The sequence below is a fragment of the Pleurodeles waltl genome, chromosome 8, assembly GCF_031143425.1.
Source record: "Pleurodeles waltl isolate 20211129_DDA chromosome 8, aPleWal1.hap1.20221129, whole genome shotgun sequence".
Taxonomy (NCBI): domain Eukaryota; kingdom Metazoa; phylum Chordata; class Amphibia; order Caudata; family Salamandridae; genus Pleurodeles; species Pleurodeles waltl.
This window is the reverse complement of record NC_090447.1, coordinates 3,787,973-3,808,568: the sequence shown is the minus strand read 5'-3', so window position 1 is coordinate 3,808,568 and position 20,596 is coordinate 3,787,973. Positions and strand designations below refer to the sequence as shown.

Below are 20,596 nucleotides of genomic sequence, written 5' to 3'. Positions count from 1 at the left end.
ATGAGCTGGAGCATTAGTAAATGTGTACGCACAAACCTAGAAGATTTATACAAAAAAAGGCCATGTGGCAGTGCAGGAATGACTGGAATGACAATACACACATTACAGATCAAAGCTGTCTACAGCTCACGGCCCAGTTGTGGCCCCATGGTGATCTTCACATGTATGTACAACATAGATTTTGACACCACCCAACTATCTACTACTCATGTGCCCCTCTAAGTTTGACAGTCCATACCAACTGCCAAAAAAAAGTCACCAGCGGTGAACCGTGAACCACCATTTTAAGTCATCTGTGACCAGCATGGCACTACACTTCGGATTGTGTCTGTGATTCTAAATGACAGGGCTTCTGCAGATATGTTGAGAGGTTTTAACACTTCTTTAGATGTTGTGATGCACAGAAAGGTCCACAACAATGTGATTACAACAGTTAAAATGGCAGACGCCTGACCCCCTTCATTGGACATTAGGAACCGTTGGTGGTTATGACCGCGGCGGACACAGCCATAGGCTGAAGCTGTTGCCTGTGACGGTAACTGACCAATGGTTGTGTCCATCGGCGGTGATGAACGCGTACATGGCGTACATGTATGCTGGATTTGGCAAAAACACTCACTAGACTCCTGACACTGCTGCCATTAACACCTTCACCACGTCAGCTCCTGTGTGCTGCCTCTGCCAGCATAATGCCCTAGCAAGCAGGGGAAAGGGCCCCAGCCTTCACTCCAGAGGAGAAGGTCCTACCCCTATATGACCAACTCTTTGGCTCACCAGAGGAACAGGTAAGGCCCTCATAGCCATATGTGCCTCTGTTCTATGCACCCCTTCCTTTTGCCTAGGTTACAATGTGCCTCTGAGTGTTAGTGAGTTGTATGGGGTGCCTATTGACACGTTACTATTGTGTTTTGTGATAAGGTATTGATCCAACTCCTGTTGCATACATATACCTAGGCAAGCAGACTTTACAGACACACAATTATGTATTTTTTACATGATTTTTGAAAATGAAGGCTAACATGTATTTCCATTACAGAATAAGCTGGCTATGTATGCAGTTTGAGTCTTATTAGGAACTTGTCATCGAAGTGTATAGTCACACAGAACACTCAGGACACATGTAGCCTTGCCAAACAGCTGTACGAGAAGTATGTTAAACTCACAGTACCCTTCTGAGTGCCACACAACCCTGTACTCACAGAGGATGGGCACAGGATGTAATGTAATGCATGGAATTGCTGGAAATGTGAGTGTCCTGTTAGTTCTGCATGCTCAGCCTACAGATGACAAATACTGTCAGATGTGCTACTCGTATCTGAGATAGATCAGGCTGGGTCCATATTACTGTGGCTAAGCCGCTGTGGCCAAGCCACTGTGGTGCCTAGACCACTCCCTGTAGACCAGCAGATCCTTGGATGTGGCCAAAATGTGTCTTCAGAGTCAAGACTTGGCCAGAATGCCTTCGTCCATTTGCCTTATTAGGAATGGGAAAGACTCCTCCATGACCTACTACATTTGTCTATTAACCACCATTGTCAATGTGTGTCATTGACTTACAACAGTCACCTTACTCACACAGCTCTGTTTTCACCTGTTCATGACTCACATTTGTACAGTACAGGCATATTTCATGACTGACCAACCTACAGTGCAGATACTTTTGTAGTTTTAGGGAAAGCATTCCATGTGTCTCACTGGCTTTGTCACATGCAACTAAACAAGCAGAATATACCTTGATATGTTTGATGTCATCTTTGTAGGTGTGAAACATATGGTAACATGTGTGTGCAGGGATACCAGTGCATACAACACAAACCCACTCAGGAGTGGTATTTTCATTCCGTTGGGTAGCCCACATGTCTACAGTCGCACAGGGAAGAGGCTTCCCATCACACCCATGCCAGTCCTTTCCTTATCACTTAAGTGTAAGGGGTGATGTACATTATGGTATTTGCTTGGAGGGATTGTATACATTGAGTCAAACTGGCTGAATGTAAATGCTTCTGTCCAGTCATGGCCAAGGAGCTTGCCTGAAGAAGGTCACAATCGTGTGTTGTGTTTCATTGTGGTTCACATCACAGTACATATTGCTTGTGCCTGGGCTACGTAATATTATTGGGCTTTCTCAGTCAGTATAGGTCCTGAGCAGGGTTGTGGGTTAGTCTGCAGGTGACTCCAAAAGTGTGTATTTATGCTCCTCTGCCTGTCACCGTGTATGTTTTACAATTGTTGTCTGTTGACAAATACAAAATGGTTGTGGTTGGTGTTTGTAAAATGTGTGTGCCACAGAAATTTGTTCAAGAAAATGGATTTGTGACCTGTTAATTTGCCTTTAGCACCCATACAGGTCAACCCCCATCAGAAGCAAGGATTTGAAAAGCCATTGCCTAGAAGTGCGGACCCTGGGGGTCCATTGTCAGTGGTCACCTGCTGTTGGAAGAGGTGGGAGAATCTAAGACACTGGGCCCAGAAGATTGCTGAGGTCCAACTGGGGGAGCTCCCCCAATGTGGGCAGGGTGTATGTCAGAGCCTGACCCCCTAATGGCCCACATTCGGGCGGTGGTCTACCCGGAGCTTGATGGACATTTGAGGGAGTAAAGCAGCAAGGGGTGAGACCTGTGCATATTTCTGCCTGTAACATTGCTAAGTTGATGTGTAAGGTTCTGCCATCTCCCCCTGAAGTTTGGGGATGGGCCATGTGTGACTCACAAGATGAGTGTCTGTTTGTGTAGGTTTGGAAGTTGTTGGATGGTGTAGGCCTTGCCTAATGACCCAGTGACCTAGGACACAATAGAGTACAGTCCACAACCAATTTACTCTCAAGGGCCAATACATGGCTGGGTACAGTGATAAATTAGGTCATGTTGGTTGTTGTTGTGTGTGTAATTTATACACAACAGTCCACTATTCTTCAGTGTGACAACCCAAACATGAGATACTAGATCATTGTCCTGAGCCATGTGTCTCCTCAAGTGAGTATATTGACATCTCTTCCCCAAATGCCACTTGTCCTGCGTGTTTCACAAGTGCTGGTGCCTCACTACTGTCTGTTGTGTGAAGGTACCCATCATACATGTGACAGGGAATGCATTGCTCTTTGGGTGCAGTCAAAAAACAATACTTTTACTTGGTAAGTGTTGAATGTCCGTTGACATAATTTTGGTAACTTCACTGTTGTCATCAGTCCTTGTGGCTACATATTGGCATGTGTACCTTTCCATTTGGCCAAATATTTTTCACTGCTGTATCATGCATGGTCTACCTGTCTTCACAGGATGATGTCTGAATTCTCTTACATATGTGTGCATGCCAACATGTATGTGGGATTGGACATATGTCAAGGGCCACAGTTTATGTTGTGCCATAGGCAGGAGTGTGTCACCATTGATTGTTGGCTCACACATACCCTCTGCCATCATTGCATGTTATTTTGCAGGTCCAACTGCAGTAGCAATGAAGGGCATGTCAGGTAGGACTACAGTTCTTACCCTCAAGGTGCAATTTGATGCCATTGATGTTGTATCATGTAGCAAAATGCTTTGCACATGTGAAATATTGAAGGTTTTGACATGCATCATGGATTGACTTGCAGTCATGTGGGGACCATATGTGGTTGTGTACAACAATTCATCCAAGGCAAATTGTATTTGCATGACAAAAAGAGACAGTGACATGGCTTCCTATTGGGCAACACGCTAAGTACCCATAACAAGTACTTGTGAATGCCTGGTCCTCTGCAGCATTCAAGCTACTATTGTCTTCTACTGATGCAATCAAAGTACGGTATTGCCCTCAGTACCAATCATGAGTGGTGATTTCCCTGGGGCTACCAGAATCACTGTGGTGTGGAGTTAGTAGACATAGATCTCTGACATTTTACCCAACTTGTCTCCAGTGTAGATTTCTGTGCAAGATGTGTTATGTATCTGGACAACATTTGTACAACTTCTGGGGGTCCATTTACACAATTCACAAATAACGGAGTGACCATTGTATATACTTTTTACAGTGTGACATGGGTATTTTCATGCCACCCTCTTCTGGCTACTGTACTGTTTTCAGCAACACGGCTGGGTGACATGGCTATCATTTCTTTATGGTGTGGCATTGGGGATATGTAATATTGCTGTATGCATGACCTTCTGTGGGATCAGTGGAAAGGAACTTGTGTGATAATGGGTAACTGAGGGATGATACGTGAGTCAAACCATTGAAGGTGATGATGTCTCCTACTTGGTCAATGGTTACTTTGGTTACACAACTTCAGCTATGTAATTGGAGTTGTATGTGACTCAGAATTTCCTGAGGGCAACAGTTGACAGTTCATGTAGCATGAATGCGTACAGTGTGGCAAATGTTGGAGCCCCTTTGACGGAGCTTGGTGGCTACTGTACATTGTGATGATGTTTGCTAATCACAGCTGTTGTTCAAGTCTAATCAGGCACATGTGTTGACCCTATTTGTCTATGATATTTCAGCATCATCCCAGGCAAGCCAAGGAGACAGGGCTGTGCCAAGTGGGCTGGCTACAGTACCTCCAGTCATGATACCACCAACACGGAGAGACTCAGTGGCCCGGAGAGTGAGAGGAGTGCCATAGAGGCCACTGGACCAACATAGTCATCATCAGACTCTTCCTCCAATGGCCGCTCCTTGTGGTGGCGGGCCCACCAGGATCTGTACCTGTTGCATCCTTTTCTACCATTCCCATTTATATCTCCACCCTCTCTGTTGCTTCCCACCCAGTTAGCTGTGTCTGCACACCAATGAGGGTGGGTGTCTCCTTTGCCACGGGCACCTCACTCCCTGCCTCTGTTGCCCTTTCTACCCTGAGTGAGAAGGTTAATGACCTCCTGAGGAGTATCTCTGTGGGTCAGACTGCCATTCTGAATGCCATTCGGGTGCAGGGCAGCCAGCTCCAGCAGATGGCTTCATACCTGGAAGGCATTCAAAGTGCAATTGCTGGCCTACAGAGATCTTTTCAGGCTTTTGCCTCCTCACTGACGGCAGTCATCCACCCCTCACAATCCTCCCCTCACCACCTACCTCTTCCCAATCCAAATTTCCTCATCCCCTACCTGTCCCAAGCACACAGACACATCCACAGGCACCCACCTCTACACGTATAAACAGCACACATAAACACAAGCACCACAAAACACACCACCACAGAAGCACTCAAAGTTCACTCACACAGAACACAACCACCAACATTCCCACAGATACCACCAGCACTTTCCTGGGTGATTAGAAGAGGGCTCCACCAGTCCCGTCCACTCTGCCCTCTATGTTCTTTCATGGGCCTCATTGAAGCGGATTTCCCCTGGCGTAGTAGGAATCCTCAGTGGTGTTAACAACCAAGGACAGTTTAGGTATACCGAGTCTCCTGTTTTGGTATGATACACACCACAGACACCAGACACCATACTCACGGATACTACCACATCACCCAGTGCCAGAATAAACACACCCGCCGTACCCCCAGGTACTATCCCAACACCCACACACACAGACAGCACATCCACCATACCCCCAGACATCACTCCAACACCCACACATAGACAGCATATCCACAATATCCCCAGACATCACCCAACACCCAAACACAGAGCCACGACTCCCACATTACTTAGCACCTCCACCTCACAGCCTCCACACACCCACAAAGAAAACACCCACACTCACACATGCAACAGACACCACCAAAACCCAACCATACCTCAGATACGCACATACTAGCAGGATCGCATCAACACTCACAAGCAACACAACTCCCTAAAGCTCCAAAACCCAATCCCTCCTATTGACCCTCCCCATTTTCCCAAAGAAAATTTCCTTTTCGACCTTGCCCTTTCCCTGTGACCTCCAGCCCCCCTCCCAAACCTAAGAAGAACCCACCCACATCCCAACCCGTCCCTTCCACATCCAAGTCCTCCCTTGCTGGCCCAAGCAACCTCCCATACCCCTCCCACCCCAAGAAGAAATCCATCCTCCCAAGAAAAAGCCCACCCCGAAATCCAACCCCACCCCACCCTAGACTGATCCTTGAGGTGCCTGCATGCCCACTTGATGTCCCTTACTGTGGAGGTTGGCTGGCTGTGATTGGAGTCCAGCTGGGGAATAATACCTGTGCAAGAACACATTTTTGGACTGGCCTATAGCCTTTTCATTCTCATTTTTATATTAAATAAACCTAAATTGCTTTTTTGGATACACATTTGTCCTACCATTACATTACTACCTTTTGGTTGTTCCTGAGTGATTTGCTTTATATGTGTACAGTTGTGTGTGTTGCAACATGATTGTTGTTGCATTTGCGGTGGTTTGCAAGATCAGACTTTGAGGGCGGTGCTGGAGTCACCCAGGACAAGGGTGGATGTTCACTGTATGGATATGTGGGAATATATCCAATTGGGGTGTCATTGCATTGTTTTGCTTGATATGGTAAGTATTTCACCTTAGGTTGGCCAATGTCAGAATGTATTGCTTATGAATTTGTCTCCCCAGTGTGGATTGGACATTCGTGTCATGGGTGTAAGCCAGAGTTTTATATGTCCACACAGGAAGGGTGCTCTATATTGCTATCTTGGTATACATTTGACTAATTATGTGTCCATTTTGATGTGTGTACTTTGCAGCTACTTTATCAAGATGTGTGACCAATGCTGTTGCTGTTGTATTTGCTTTCTTGACTTACACTTGCACATTTAAGAGATGGCCATGCCAATTGGCTCAACTATTGGTTGTCCCTGAGAGACATGAAGGGTCAGTTCCTGTGTAAATGGGTTTTTAGGGGTGTGTGCAAAGTGCAGTGTGTCCCAGGGCAGCATCCTTCTTGGAGTTCCCCCCATCTCTATTGTGCAGGTATTGTTAACATTGTGAACTTTGGATATTTGTCTCAAAAATATTGAACATCCCATTGACCTTCCATTGAATTGCAATGTGGGTGATATGTGTGGGTCCATCACAGTAATGTTTCATGTAAGGTATGTTTATGTTACCTGACTATATATGTGTGTGGGTTAAACATCATGACAGTCCATGGCATGTGAATAATGTGAGAGTGTCAGTGTAATTATGTGTTATGTTGATGTGGTGTTGCTGTTGTGTGACACAATGTTCTGTACACTTCACTGTCCATAACACTGGCTGTGCAGACATGTGTGTTTTTGTAGAGTGTGTTGGTGCAGTGTCATGCCATGTTGCTGTGTATGGGTCAAACGTTTTGTATAACTCTGACCTGGGATACATGGTTACTGTACTTCGTCCACAGGGCATAACCCACAAATCATGTGAATGATGGGGCAATGATCTGTGGTGCACATCGTAATGGAAACACTGTCTCTGCCAGCCTCATCATCGGACTGTCTTGCCACTGCGGCGGTCTAAGCTGCTTGGCAGGATTGCATCAGTCTTTTGTCTGTGGAACTGCATGCATCATAATAGGGTGGTCTGACTGCCAACCTGACCATGGTCAGACGGTCACCATGGTGGTCCACAGACTGCCAAACTCGTAATCAGGCCCTTAGTGCTGTTTGATAAAGAAATACCAAATCAGTTAGATTTTGTAGATTTAAAGGGGGGGCAACTGAAAACAGATTTCATAAAGAACACAGTCCAGACTCCCCAATCATAAAGGAAACTGGCTAAATGAGACAAAATAAATACACTTAACAATCACTAATACATGGTTGCTTATTCATTGACAAATCGGGGCAAAATATCTTTAAATAGTGCATAAAAAGTTATGCAGTTATACCAATATATCTACTGGAAGTATAGAACAAATGTACATGTGCACTGCTAAATTGAGCCATTGAAGAACAAACGAAATACTAATATGTATGTATCATTACAGTCAGTAGACCTACTGGTATCAAATCATTGCTTGCACAGAAAATCCCAACAATAATTTCAAGAAGAGCTATTTACAGAAGCAACCATGGAGGTAGTATCATGCTGATGCAACTGAGCTGTATTCTTCAATGCTACTAAGGTCCTTGATAATGCTATTACGTTTGAAGATCTTCCTGCATTCCGCTGTTCAGAAAAGTTTGCACATCACTACCTTGTCTTGTTTTTTTAACTGTCTATGTTGGATATGACTCTGGTAATGACAAAGTCCGACCTTGAGATTTTGAGTGGTCTGGCCTACAGAGATCAAATTACAGGAATAGCAGATTGCATAGATGTATCAACATGGCATTAACATAATTTCCCATGGGGTTTTCTTTAATTCCCTGCCTTCATGCATATTTATGGGCTATTGGCCTAGAGCAATGCACCAGTTTTACAAAATAAGGTGTATTCCTGTCCTTTCCCTCTGCGCTGGTGAAGAATTATCTGCCTAGCGCTAGCGTGCCTGCTTTGCACGCAGGATGGTTTTGTTTTGCTCAACCGACTGCAACACCCATGGAACGCCTCCTGGCGCAGAGTAAGGCAACACAGCAACTTGTGCTTCTTTGTCTTACTGCATATCTAAGAAGCAATGAAAAGCCACACAAAGTGGCTTTGCGTGGCCTCACAGACATGGTTGAGAGGCTTGCGCTCAAGGATTGTCAAAAAGTGATGGTCCGGCAGCAAGACTCTCCTGTCTCTGATAGCAAAAAGCTGAAACTCAAAAGTGTAAATTACTCAAAAGTGTAAATTACCTTTGTGGCTCAGGCCCAAAACATTTAAGGCCAAATCTTCCTTCCTTAAGTCACAAACAGAACAAGATAGTAAACTTTGAGATTGCCAAACAACAAAAGGATTTGGACCCAAGAGTAAAAAAACTGAACTCTCTTTACCAAGAACTTCAACAAAAGATCCATCCCACACTAGAGCGTATAGGTTCAATGCAATTTCTTATTAGATTCTTCTAATCAATGACTCCCTAGCCAAAGGCACAGCACAGAGAGTCTAAAACATAACAGGTCACCCTCTCCTCGAAAATCCTAGAGGTAAACCCTGAACATCTGAAAAATTTCTAACTGGTAACTGATCTTACCAGAAATACTGGAAAACTGCATTTCAACACAACTCAAACATTTCATTAATGAACACAGCTTATTTGACAATCAGCAGTCTGTCCTACTGGACAATGGAGACACGTATCTACTCATCTTCCTTGTGCTATCCACATTTGTTCCATCAGCAGCATTCAACACAATCAATCCCAATATCCTACTTAACACTCAAGTACAGAATGGACATAAACAGCAGATTGTTGAGATCATTTTCCTCACACCTGGAAAAATTATTTCAACAAATAAAGCTGCATAAGAGCTTATCAGAGCCTCCACAAGTTGGTGCTCCTTACAGTTCTACCTTACCTCCAATCCTCTTGAGTCTGTCCCTGGAACCTCTTACGATGCCTCTTCAAAATTCAACCATCTTGGATCATCTCTTGAGACACTACACAGCTATATTTAAAAGTCTTCTCTATAGAAAATATTTACTCTCAGTGCAAACTTAAAAAATGTCTAATGCTGTATCCAATACTGTATGCTGATCTACCACCTGAATTAAAATCTTGTGAAGACTGACCTCTTTCTAATCTCCAATTCTTAGAGCTAGACCTCTGTCCAAAGATGACTGAACTTGATAAGCATATACTAGACGGCAAACCTAAAACTATTGAATGCACACAGTCTCTAAGCATCACTGTTGACAAAACTCTGAACCTACAGCACACATAAACATCATAACACAATAGTCCTCATAATCAGTTCTGACTTCTCAAAAGATGTGTATCTTTAATTTCAGGCTCAGACTTTAAAAAGGTATTCAGCCTCTAGTTATGTGGAGGTAAGACCATGGTAGTTTGTTACTCACAAATGTTCCCAAAGCTCAGAAAAAGGCGATCCTCCATTCTGCAGTATGACTGATCTCAAATGTAAAATGCCTCAATCACATTACTCCTGCGCTCACTTCTCTCAATGTTCTCTCAATACAAGAAGCATTTTAAAGTTGTCTGCATCACACACAAAGCCTTCCACTGGGGCAACCCAAAACACTTGTCACAAATGCACACCCCATTTTGAGGTAGCCACTCTCTCTGTAGTGCAGAATCAATGCTTCTAAAATGTTCCTCATTCAGGAAACAAAGGACTATCTTGTAAAGTATGTCTGGAAGTGCTACAAAAATCTGGAACTTGATTCCTCCAGTGACATGCACAAAGACATTTTTGAATCACGAGAAGGACCTAAAACAGAACATTAATACATTCAAACCCCCAGCCCCTACCATGATGGCTCCCTCTAACATTCTTTTATTTGAATCCTTTATAAATAGAATTGTGTATCTAGTGTTATGGGAAATGAGTTGGTGCTAGGGGCGTTTTTCTCCTAATTTGTAACCTTATGTGTAATGTTCAACTTGCTCTTCATGTAAAGCCCTTTGACACTCTTGGGCCTGCTTTGTGCCAAATGAATCTGGAAAATAAAATAAATACTGGCCTGTACACAGATTGATCTCAATGCTGATTAAAATGGTTTGAAAGTTACTTTAAAGACAATGAAAGTATGAATAAAAAATAACTAAAATTATGACAACATCAAACTAGTTATCCTTACCTGGCTTGCATAAGTAATAAACCACATTTAATGTTATTACAAACTACCAATAGATATGGGTTTTGTAAATAATAAGGTTTATTAAGAAATATTACTAAGCAAAAGTTTACTAAAACATTAGCAAGTACAAGTGATTTACATTGTTTTTTAAAAAAAACTGTGGTTGTGCACAATGTTAACTTTATGAAAGTGCATAAAAGGGAAAGACAGTTTTTTAGAATATATGAGTTGAGACATGTTTCGATATCCTAATTGCCTCCTTCATTACTAATTCAGAGCAGTATTTGCAAGTGTTTTTTACATCTGTATTCAAGTGTCTCAGTGAAAGCTCTTCAATTAAAACTTTGCATGGTTGGTGTTAGTCTTAAAGGAGACAGGTCTATGCTCTTTTCTTGGTTTGTGGTAGAAAAATAAACACTGTGTCTAGTGCTGTTCATGGATTGGTATACAAGATGTACAAACATCTGCAATATATCTGGCCCTTGATTTAAAGCAAATGTAAATAAAGTTTTCAATACATTAACATCAAATCAGAGGTTAATATTTCTTGACAAAAACATTGATCCTAAAGTAAGAAGGTTCTTTAATAATTTTATGTTAGCATTTCATTCAATATCAGCATTAGAAAAAGCCTTTTATTTCCATATGCACAAAGAATTTACAGCTGATTGAAACTGATCTCAGAATAGGTGCATTTCATATTTATACACCATTGTGAAAGTAAGTGAAATCAATGTTCTTAAAATAAAATTTATAGTGAATGGTTAGCAGTCCATTTATCTCAGATGGCAGATATTCCCACTAAAGATGTTAACTGTAAAGCTGTTGTCAGTTATTTTTAATATAGTTTCTTATTGAACTTTACAAGTTATTAATTCTTGTTTCACTGGCAACGTATTTTGTGTAATTTGTAAATTAATCCTGAAAGACTGAGGCCCTGATTTGGAGTTCGCAGACAGGTTCATCCTTCACAAACATGACGGATATTCCGTGCGCCGTATCACAAGTGCATTATATCCAGCGGTGCTTGAGATATGATGGGCGCCCAACTCTAAATCAGCCCTAAAAGTGAATGACATTTTAAAAAGTAACATCTCCTGAAGACTTTGGGGTATTTTATGAAGCCTTTTGACATGACTGATGACATTCTTTGATTGATATGTCACTGATTGTTACCTACTTCATCATATAGGTTCAATGTGCGTTATTATCGGGATTTGTTGGCCATGGTTTTTGCAATAAAAGAAATTAATGAAACACCAGATCTGTTGCCAAACATCACGCTTGGCTTCCGGATATTTGATTCCTGCATGTCTGAGAGCCGAGCCATTGAAAGGGTGCTGAATCTTCTCTCAGGCGAAAGAGTGACAACTCCTGGGTACCGGTGCCCACCGCATCCCCCTCTGGCTGGCATTGTGGGGGAAACAATGTCATCCTTGAGTGTCCCAATGGCCAGGATTATGGGAGCTCTTCATTACCCGCAGGTAAAGATCAGGAGCAATTCCTAATAATGCATATTAGAACAGTCTAAAAAAACTCTGTTATTAAAAGATTGTGTCAAAGTACATTGATATTTTTTGATTACTGTTGATGGAAATGCAGTTTTTATACAACACTAATGGGAAAAATAACTATTTTAACACAGAATATTACAGTCACTCAGAAATTGCATGATAAATCAAAGTCCCCGCCTAAACATGTTTAATATAAATGATAGTGGTAAGTTCTTTGTTAGCAAAAACTCACTTCCTCTCCTTGCAAATTAAATTATAGTGTACCTTCACTAATCTGGGAATATAGCTCCTTATTTAGTTAGGATTTCTTCCAAAAAGCTGTATGCCAGGAACTCGAGTCACGGAACACAACCTTATAAGTCTAGCAGCATATCTGTCCTATTCCCTGCATGCTGGATTTGAGAGGATACGTGAGAGACGTGGGAGGACAAAATGTTTTTAACACAATCAGGGCTTCTTCTTATGGGAAATTGAGCCCTTAGAGGACTTGAAAACTATTTAATGCTACAAGTCATTAGGCTTCAGGAGGTATCTCTCTTTAGAAACACTCCTGGTCACTGCCATAAAGACCGGTGTTGTGTGTGAAGTCTTGCGATGTTGTGCGATTCCTATTATTGTAATAAGACGGCGTGTTTTAGGGCGGCAGCACCACCGCGAGTGGTTGACTCAGTCAGTCCCACACCATCTGGAAGAAGTCGGCCTAGCTCCTGGCTAGCCCCCAGTGCCTCACCGAACCCTAGAAAGGAAAGGTGATTTGTGGAAACCTAAACATGACAGCGATTCCTCAGGGAATTCGTGATGAACAGATCATACCCCTTTCACTCAGTGACTCAGAGACTCAAACATGCTAAAGCAGAATACAACATGCAAGATAGATTTCAATGTATATATTGAAACAATTTCATCTGATTATAAAAAAGCATGAGCTGCGATAGTAAGGCAGATGAAACATAAAACGGTGATCATCATTACGATTAGGGTATAGAAGATAAACAACCCCACTGTCTTTGTATGATCCTAAAAGCTTAATTGATTTCTACATATGCCCTATGTCTAAGATCTGAGAGCATAGCGGTGGAAACCCTTCTGTCTGGACCGGTCTAAGGGAAGGACCCCAAACTCCACACATGAAAAGGCAGCAAGGGTCTGCCTGTGTCCAGATGACAATGCTCTCAGCTGGCTGAAGAGTCAGCGCCAGAATCAGTGAAGCTGTCAATGGAATGGTGCATGTCTCAGGGTGGCCATGAATGAAACACCCTCCGACCCCCTATGCCTGTGTGGTGTTTATGTAATACATCCTATAGTGTTCTAAAAAGGCCTGACGTGATAATATGTCTAAGAAATGGGGACTGTCTCCTGAGCTCCTGGAGCAGCAGTACAAGTTAGAATATCATGCACAAAACATGACAGCCTTGAACAGGGCACAGAGTGGAATGTTTGCAGATAAAATGTGCAAAGCTTTCAACTATGTCTTCTCAGAACGAAGCAGCTGATTAAAATATAAAAACAATGAGCTAAAAGCTTGCTGTGTTAAAAAATATGAAATTAATAAAACCGTGTCTATGTGTCAAATGCACAGGCTATGGGCCTAATGCTCAAATAAGAGTGTCCAACCCTGGCACTAGGAAGAACCCACCACAGTGGCTCACAGGAAGTCTTGGTTCTCTGGGTATTCAAAGACAAGAGAGCCCCCTGAAAACCATAAACAACTGAGTATTATTGAAATATGGCCCCTAAAGGTGGTATCCCCAGGGGATTTTGCTGCTCCTTTAAAACATCTGGGCCTAATGATGATCCATAGTAACCTTTGGACCTTTAACTGGTCTCAGTACTGAACTGTGTTCTTACCCAATATTGGTTACCAAGTCCCAAGTTGCAAATGAAACTGGAAATCAACATTCTCTGCTCCTCAAACTTCCACCATTGAATTTAAAAGTGTTGCGCCCTTGTTTTCTGGATGGTGCTTTTTTGGGGGTGAAGGGATTTTATAACTTCCGATTGAAAGCATAGTAGTTGGAGCTTAAGCCCCCTGAGGGACCTTTAATCCATAAGGCTAGATACATCATAGCAAAGTTGCTGCACTTTAACCCTAGTGTCTTTAACTGCTGGCTCAATTTATTGACTATGTTGATAAATGTTAACCATGAAGAGTCCAGAAAATGTCTCGAGCTATGGACCCAGAATCTGAAACAGCATCCATATATCCATACGCGTTCCCCAATCGTCCTCCAATTTAGGAAATTAGCTGATAACTGCTTCTGTTTGAAGCATTGTCAGCACTATTCAGTAACTGTCCCACCATTCCTACTGCTTGTTGACATGCCTACAAGGTAGGCCCATTGTTTGTCGTACCTCTAACATGGAGACCACTTCTTCTTCATGGCACTCTTTTGCTCTGTTCTTTACACCAATGCTACACATAGCCTGCAGTGTTTAAAAAATGGTGCTCCCATAGTACCTTCCGAAAAGGCAGACACGCTTAATGGCATGTAAGATTGGAAAGACATTTATTATACATTTAGCAGCTGACTCTCTTTTTTAGGTCATTTTTATAGCCTGGTCGGCTAATTTACCTGGGTGAGTAAAACCAGAACACTGTGCCCTTATTATTTTCTATGATTCTACCTTGTTGGAAATGGTCCTCTCCACACGGTCACCCTCAGACCTTTTGTCTTCCTCCTCCTACTTTTGCTGGATTTTTGCCTCTTGGCCTTAGGACTCTGTGCACTTTACTACTGCTAACCAGTGCTAACATGCTTGTGCTCACTACCCTAAACATTGTGTGATTTGCATACCCCTGATTGGCATATTTAATATAAATGTAAATCCCTTGTAGAGTAGTCTACCGTATACCCAGGACCTGTAAATTAAATACTACCAGTGGGCCTGCAGTACTTATGTGCCACCCACTTAGGTAGCCCTTTAAAAACATGTCCCAGGCCTGCCATTGCAGCCTGAATGTAGTTTTCCACTGTCATGTCATGCCTTGGCATTTAAAACCCCCTGCCAACCTTCAAACTTCCCGTTTATTACATAGAAGTCACCCCTAAAGTAGGCCATAGGCAGTCCATAGGGCAGGGTGCTGTGTAATTTAAAGGCAGGATAAGAACTTTTCAAGTCAAAATCATCTCCTACTACTGTGAGGCCTACACATCCCATAGGATTACATTGGGGATTCCTTATTACATGTAATACGCTATAATTGCTAAACCAGAGGCAGGAGCTATGTCAAGTTTGAACTTGTAATGATAAATCCTCTTTAATGGTAAAGTTGAATTTATCATTGCAGGTTTGAAAAGGCCACTTTTAGAAAGTTGCAAAAACAACAGATGATGGAGAGAATGTAGAGCAAATCAAACATTCACCCCCTGTCACAGATCTGGGTTTCATCCATAAGTTTTTTTGCTTACCATGCCATTCCAGCCATATGCAAATCAGTCTTGACCCTGTTCCCCGTGGGAACAATTCAGCCCAAACTGCCAGGCCAGATACTGCCTGGACCAGAAACAAACATCCTTGGACCGTGTAGCCAGGCTCTCGCGACCGCGCCCTCTCTTTCTCTCAGCCGGCATCAGTCGATCAGCTCCCTCGATGCATTTCCGCGTTCCCATAGCAACATGGGAACGCTGCGCAACGTGTCAGGCGACAACTTCCTGGTCCAAGGACTACAAGAGAAAACGGACTATACCCAGGACAAAAAGAACGCCACGGAGAAGGAGAAACCTTGCGAAGCGGTAGAGACAGAGACGGCGGTAAAGGACGGATCCAGAACCTCCTGCGGGGTCGACGAGACCGGAGCTGTTTCCAATTGCGGAGAGGAGACAAGGACGCGAGAAGCCCGCCACGACCCCGGAGGGTCGTGGCTACCGAAGGTACGGTCCCTCCTAGGGACGAGGGGATCACAGAACGACACAGGCACCGGGGAAGGGAACAGGGGAGGTGGGAGAGGGGAAGGAGAGGTGCACGGAATCACTAGGAGAGAGAGAGAGTGATAAAACGGAACGTGGCACTATTGGCAGGTCCCTACACCAGCACAGTGGGACATCCTCACCTACAACCCCTGCTTGCTCCCTCCCCACCCTTGTCTAGAAAGAGTAACACCCAGAGTGCTCAGAAAGACTTACCCTAGTTTTTTTTCCTTTTTCTGTTGTTTTGTGGTTTCCCGGAACGCTCGAGGGATCCAACAATCAGAGGTCTTCCAAACCTAAAGAAGGGGACAAAACATGAAAAGGAAGAGAAGATTAACAAAGACAAGACCAGAATCTTTCAAATCCACAATGAACATAATGAACATTAGATAGTCTCCACTAAATGTAAAAGATAATAAAGTACTCTTTAATTTCCACGAATTATACTTACCGGAGTCAGCCTTTCTGTTCTCGTGTACCGCCATAGCCTACCACAGTGGTGTCAGAAGTGGGATCATAAATCCCGGAGGCTAACTGGCGGCATACACCATGAGTGAAACTCCTACCCTTGAGGACATGATTAAACAGCTAGCGGAAGGCCAACGCCACTTACAATTAGTGTGGGAGGCACATCAACGGGAGGCCATGGAAGACAGGGAAGCTCTGCAATCCGCCTTAAAGAGCCAAGCTACAATCTTGGGCAATAATCAGCTTGTACATGAGACGGCGCTAAAAAAATTAACAGACACCATAGCAGCCAGTAAAGTGCATCCCAATGTCCCTAGTTCGGTCTTACAAAAATTCCAGGAAGGCGAAGACCCAGATTCCTTTTTTACGAACTTTGAACGGGTAGCCTCCTCCGCCCAGTGGCCGGAGGACCGGTGGGGACAGTACATTGCACCATTACTCACCGGGATTCTGCAAACGGCCTACCAAGCTGCCAATCCTGACGGCACCACCCCCTATAAGGACATAAAAAGGAGTATCCTGGAACGAGTTGGTCATGACACAGAATATCACCGATTAAAGTTCCGGAAAGTGAAGTGGGGCCCAAGTGAGGATCCTCGCACATTCTACTTCCGGGTGAAAGACTTAGCCTTGAAATGGTTGGGACCCATAGGGACAACCAGAGAAGATGTGATAAAGACCATTATTCTGGAACAATACTTAGACTCCTTACCCCCTAGTACCAAGAATTGGATAAGACAGCACCCGAAGATAGACACTGAGGTTGCTATAGATCTGGCCTGTGCTTACCACCGGTCGGGGGATGTCAAACTACTACAACCAAGAACAGTCCTAAAAACCCCAACACCTCCGCCAAAACCAGTCCCAAGATGCATACCGAAAGAATCTCGGTCTCATAAACTGGCGGAGAATCACCCCATGCAATTGCCTCAATGCTTTAGTTGTGGGGAGTGGGGCCATATTGCAAGGGTATGCCCCAGAAAATCAGATGGGGTTGAACCCATGTAAATCGGGGCTACCCGTCGTCGGGTCCTATGTACAGGAAAAGGAAATTCGAAGTTTAAACATGTTATCAAGATAAACGGGCATCCCATCTCTGCTTTAATCGACTCGGGTTGTAGTCAGTCCGTAATCCGGAAAGATTTATTGGACCTTAGTGACCTGACCACCAACCAATGGGTCACAATATGTTGTATACATGGTGATAAAGTAAAATATCGCCTAGCATTGGTTAAGGTGGAATGGGGACAATATCAAGATATTTTTCCAGTAGGGGTTATGGACCGATTAATAGAGGACTGTATTATAGGAACTGATTATGTCCGGTTCTATAATCTCTTAGACCAAACCCATATCCAAAAGGCAATTCCGGAATGGTGGACAGAAGCACCATTTTCCAATTGTGTTATTGAATGCCCTCCAAGTCGTAGAAAACTCACCTAGAATGAGAAAAGACATGAGAAACTACGATTTCAAGAGACTAGAAAAGAGACAGGAGACAACAAGGTAGTGGCAGAAATTAGTAACGCCCCCATGACTTTCTGAGCCAGCCAGAGAGAAGACCCTTCCCATGCCCATGCCTGGAATGTGGCTAAAACAGAGGTCACGAACGAGGTGGGTTCTTATTTTCTAATACAGAAAGATCTCCTCTATAGAATAACCATGACTACCACAGGAGAAACTAAACAACAACTAGTTGTTCCCGAACCATATCGAACCCAAGTACTGTTCCTAGCCCATAATCAACCTGGAGGGGGTCACTACGGCAGGGACAAAACAGAAGAATACCTCATGCGAAGATTCTATTGGCCAGGGGTTTATGCCCATATCAGGAGATATTGCTCACAATGTCCTAGATGCCAACTTACCGAAACCAGAGTACCTAGGAAAGCCCCCCTATTCCCTCTACACATTATTGAGGTTCCATTTAGCCGGGTGGGTATGGATTTGGTTGGTCCTCTGCTTCCCTCATCCAAAGGACACACCTATATTCTGGTCATAGTAGACTACGCTACAAGATACCCCGAAGCGATCCCCTTATCCAGTATGACTACAAAAACGGTAGCCCAAGCTATGATAACGTTTTTTTCTCGGACAGGTTTTCCCCAAGAGATCCTTACTGACCAAGGTACCCCTTTCATGTCAAACCTTATGAAGCAGATATGTCGATTATTAGGGATTTCTCAAATAAAGACCTCGGTATACCACCCCCAAACAGACGGTTTAGTGTAACGCTATAACCGCACCATAAAGACATTATTAAAAAAATAGTAGACGAATCAGGTCGGGATTGGGATCAGAAGTTACCCTTGGTCCTTTATGCCATAAGGACGCACGAACATTCCTCTACGGGTCACAGTCTGTTTGAATTAGTCTTTGGAAGACAACCGCGTTGTCTTCTGGATATGGCAGCAGAAACATGGGAGGAGGAAGAGGAAGAGGGGAAACCCTTGCTAGATTATGTTCATCAATTAAAAACCCAGTTACAAAACCTATGGGAAGATGTACATAGACACCTTGAGACAGCACAAACTAATCAAAAAACCTATTATGACAAAGGAAGTAAATTACGCTCCTTTCTCCCGAACGATTAAGTACTCATAATGAGGCCAACATCTGAACACAAGTTGATAGCCAAATGGCAGGGGCCATATAGAGTTCTTAAAGCAGTCACCCCCGTTACCTACCTCATAGAATTAAATGCACACCCGAAAAGAACCCAAATCTACCATATACATTTACTAAAACAATGGAAACCAGCAGAAGAGTTCGAAAATCAATTAGCCAGCGGATGCTTTATCTCGCCATCCAAAGAGCTAGACGTAGAACTATATCCCTTAGAGGAACAAAACCCAGAAGGGAACCCCTGTATAAATACGTCTCTAACTGACACTGAGAAAAAACACCTATATGTACTCTTAAACCAACATTCAGACTTCTTCTCAGAAACACCGGGTAAAACCACTTTGATATACCACAATATAAAAACACCCGAAGGACGGATTGTCTGCCTCCGACCCTATCGTATACCCGAAGCCCGGAAACACGTGATCGAGGAAGAAATAAAGAAAATGCTAACCCTGGGGGTAATTGAACCCTCCATTAGTCCATGGAATTCCCCCGTAGTGCTAGTCCCGAAACCCGACGGGTCTATTCGATTTTGCATCGATTTTCGCAAACTCAATGATATATCAATGTTCGATACGTATCCCATTCCCCGAGTGAATGACGTCTTAGAGAGATTAGGGAAAGCAAAATACTTGTCAACCCTTGATCTGACAAAGGGGTATTGGCAAATTCCCCTCGCTCCAGACGCGAAAGAAAAAACAGCGTTTTCAATGCCGTCCAGCCTCTATCAGTTCACGGTTTTACCCTTCGGTCTTCACGGAGCTCCTGCTACTTTTCAGCGCTTGATGGACCGATTGCTAAAACCATTCCAAGACTTCACAGCAGCCTATCTAGACGACATTGTCATTTATAGCGATACTTGGCATAACCACTTACTACATCTAAACAAGGTCTTTACTGCTCTGACAGAAGCCGGGCTAATGGCCAATCCCAAGAAATGCATGGTAGGAAATACAGAAATATCCTATCTAGGCTATGTGATAGGTAATGGCACCCTTCAACCACAAAAAAACAAAATTGAAGCCATAATGCAAGCTACTAAGCCAAAAACTAAGAGGGACCTACAATCCTTTTTAGGGTTGGTAGGGTATTATCATAGGGTTATACCCAGATATTCAACCATCGCTGCCCCTCTTACGGATCTGCTGGCCAAACAACGTCCCACTACATTAGCACCATTTTCTGAGACTCAGTATAATAGCTTTGAGCAATTGAGGAAATCCCTTACCACTGATCCGGTGTTAAAGTGTCCTGATTTTTTCAGACCATTCCACCTCTATACTGACGCTTCTAACATCGGCCTTGGAGCCGTCCTCACCCAACCCGATGGCGAAGGTTTTGATCACCCGGTTGTCTTTATAAGTCGGAAACTTCTTCCATGGGAATGCAACTACCCCACTATTGAAAAAGAGTGTTTAGCCATTAAATGGGCGGTAGAAACCCTGCAATACTACCTTTTAGGCAGGTCATTTATCCTGTACACTGATCATGCCCCTCTTACTTGGCTCGCCTCCCATAAGG

General features: G+C 43.4%; 1 protein-coding gene across 1 annotated transcript in view; it reads left to right on the top strand.

The window, feature by feature from the left end:
* Positions 1–11,364: 11,364 nt before the first annotated feature.
* LOC138249000 (extracellular calcium-sensing receptor-like) overlaps positions 11,365–20,596 on the top strand; it is a 224,551-nt gene continuing 215,319 nt past the window's right edge. The window contains exons 1-2 of the mRNA XM_069203055.1: positions 11,365–11,384; positions 11,750–12,041. Coding sequence (XP_069059156.1) covers positions 11,365–11,384; positions 11,750–12,041 — 312 coding nt within the window. The remainder of the gene's footprint in view (positions 11,385–11,749; positions 12,042–20,596) is intronic.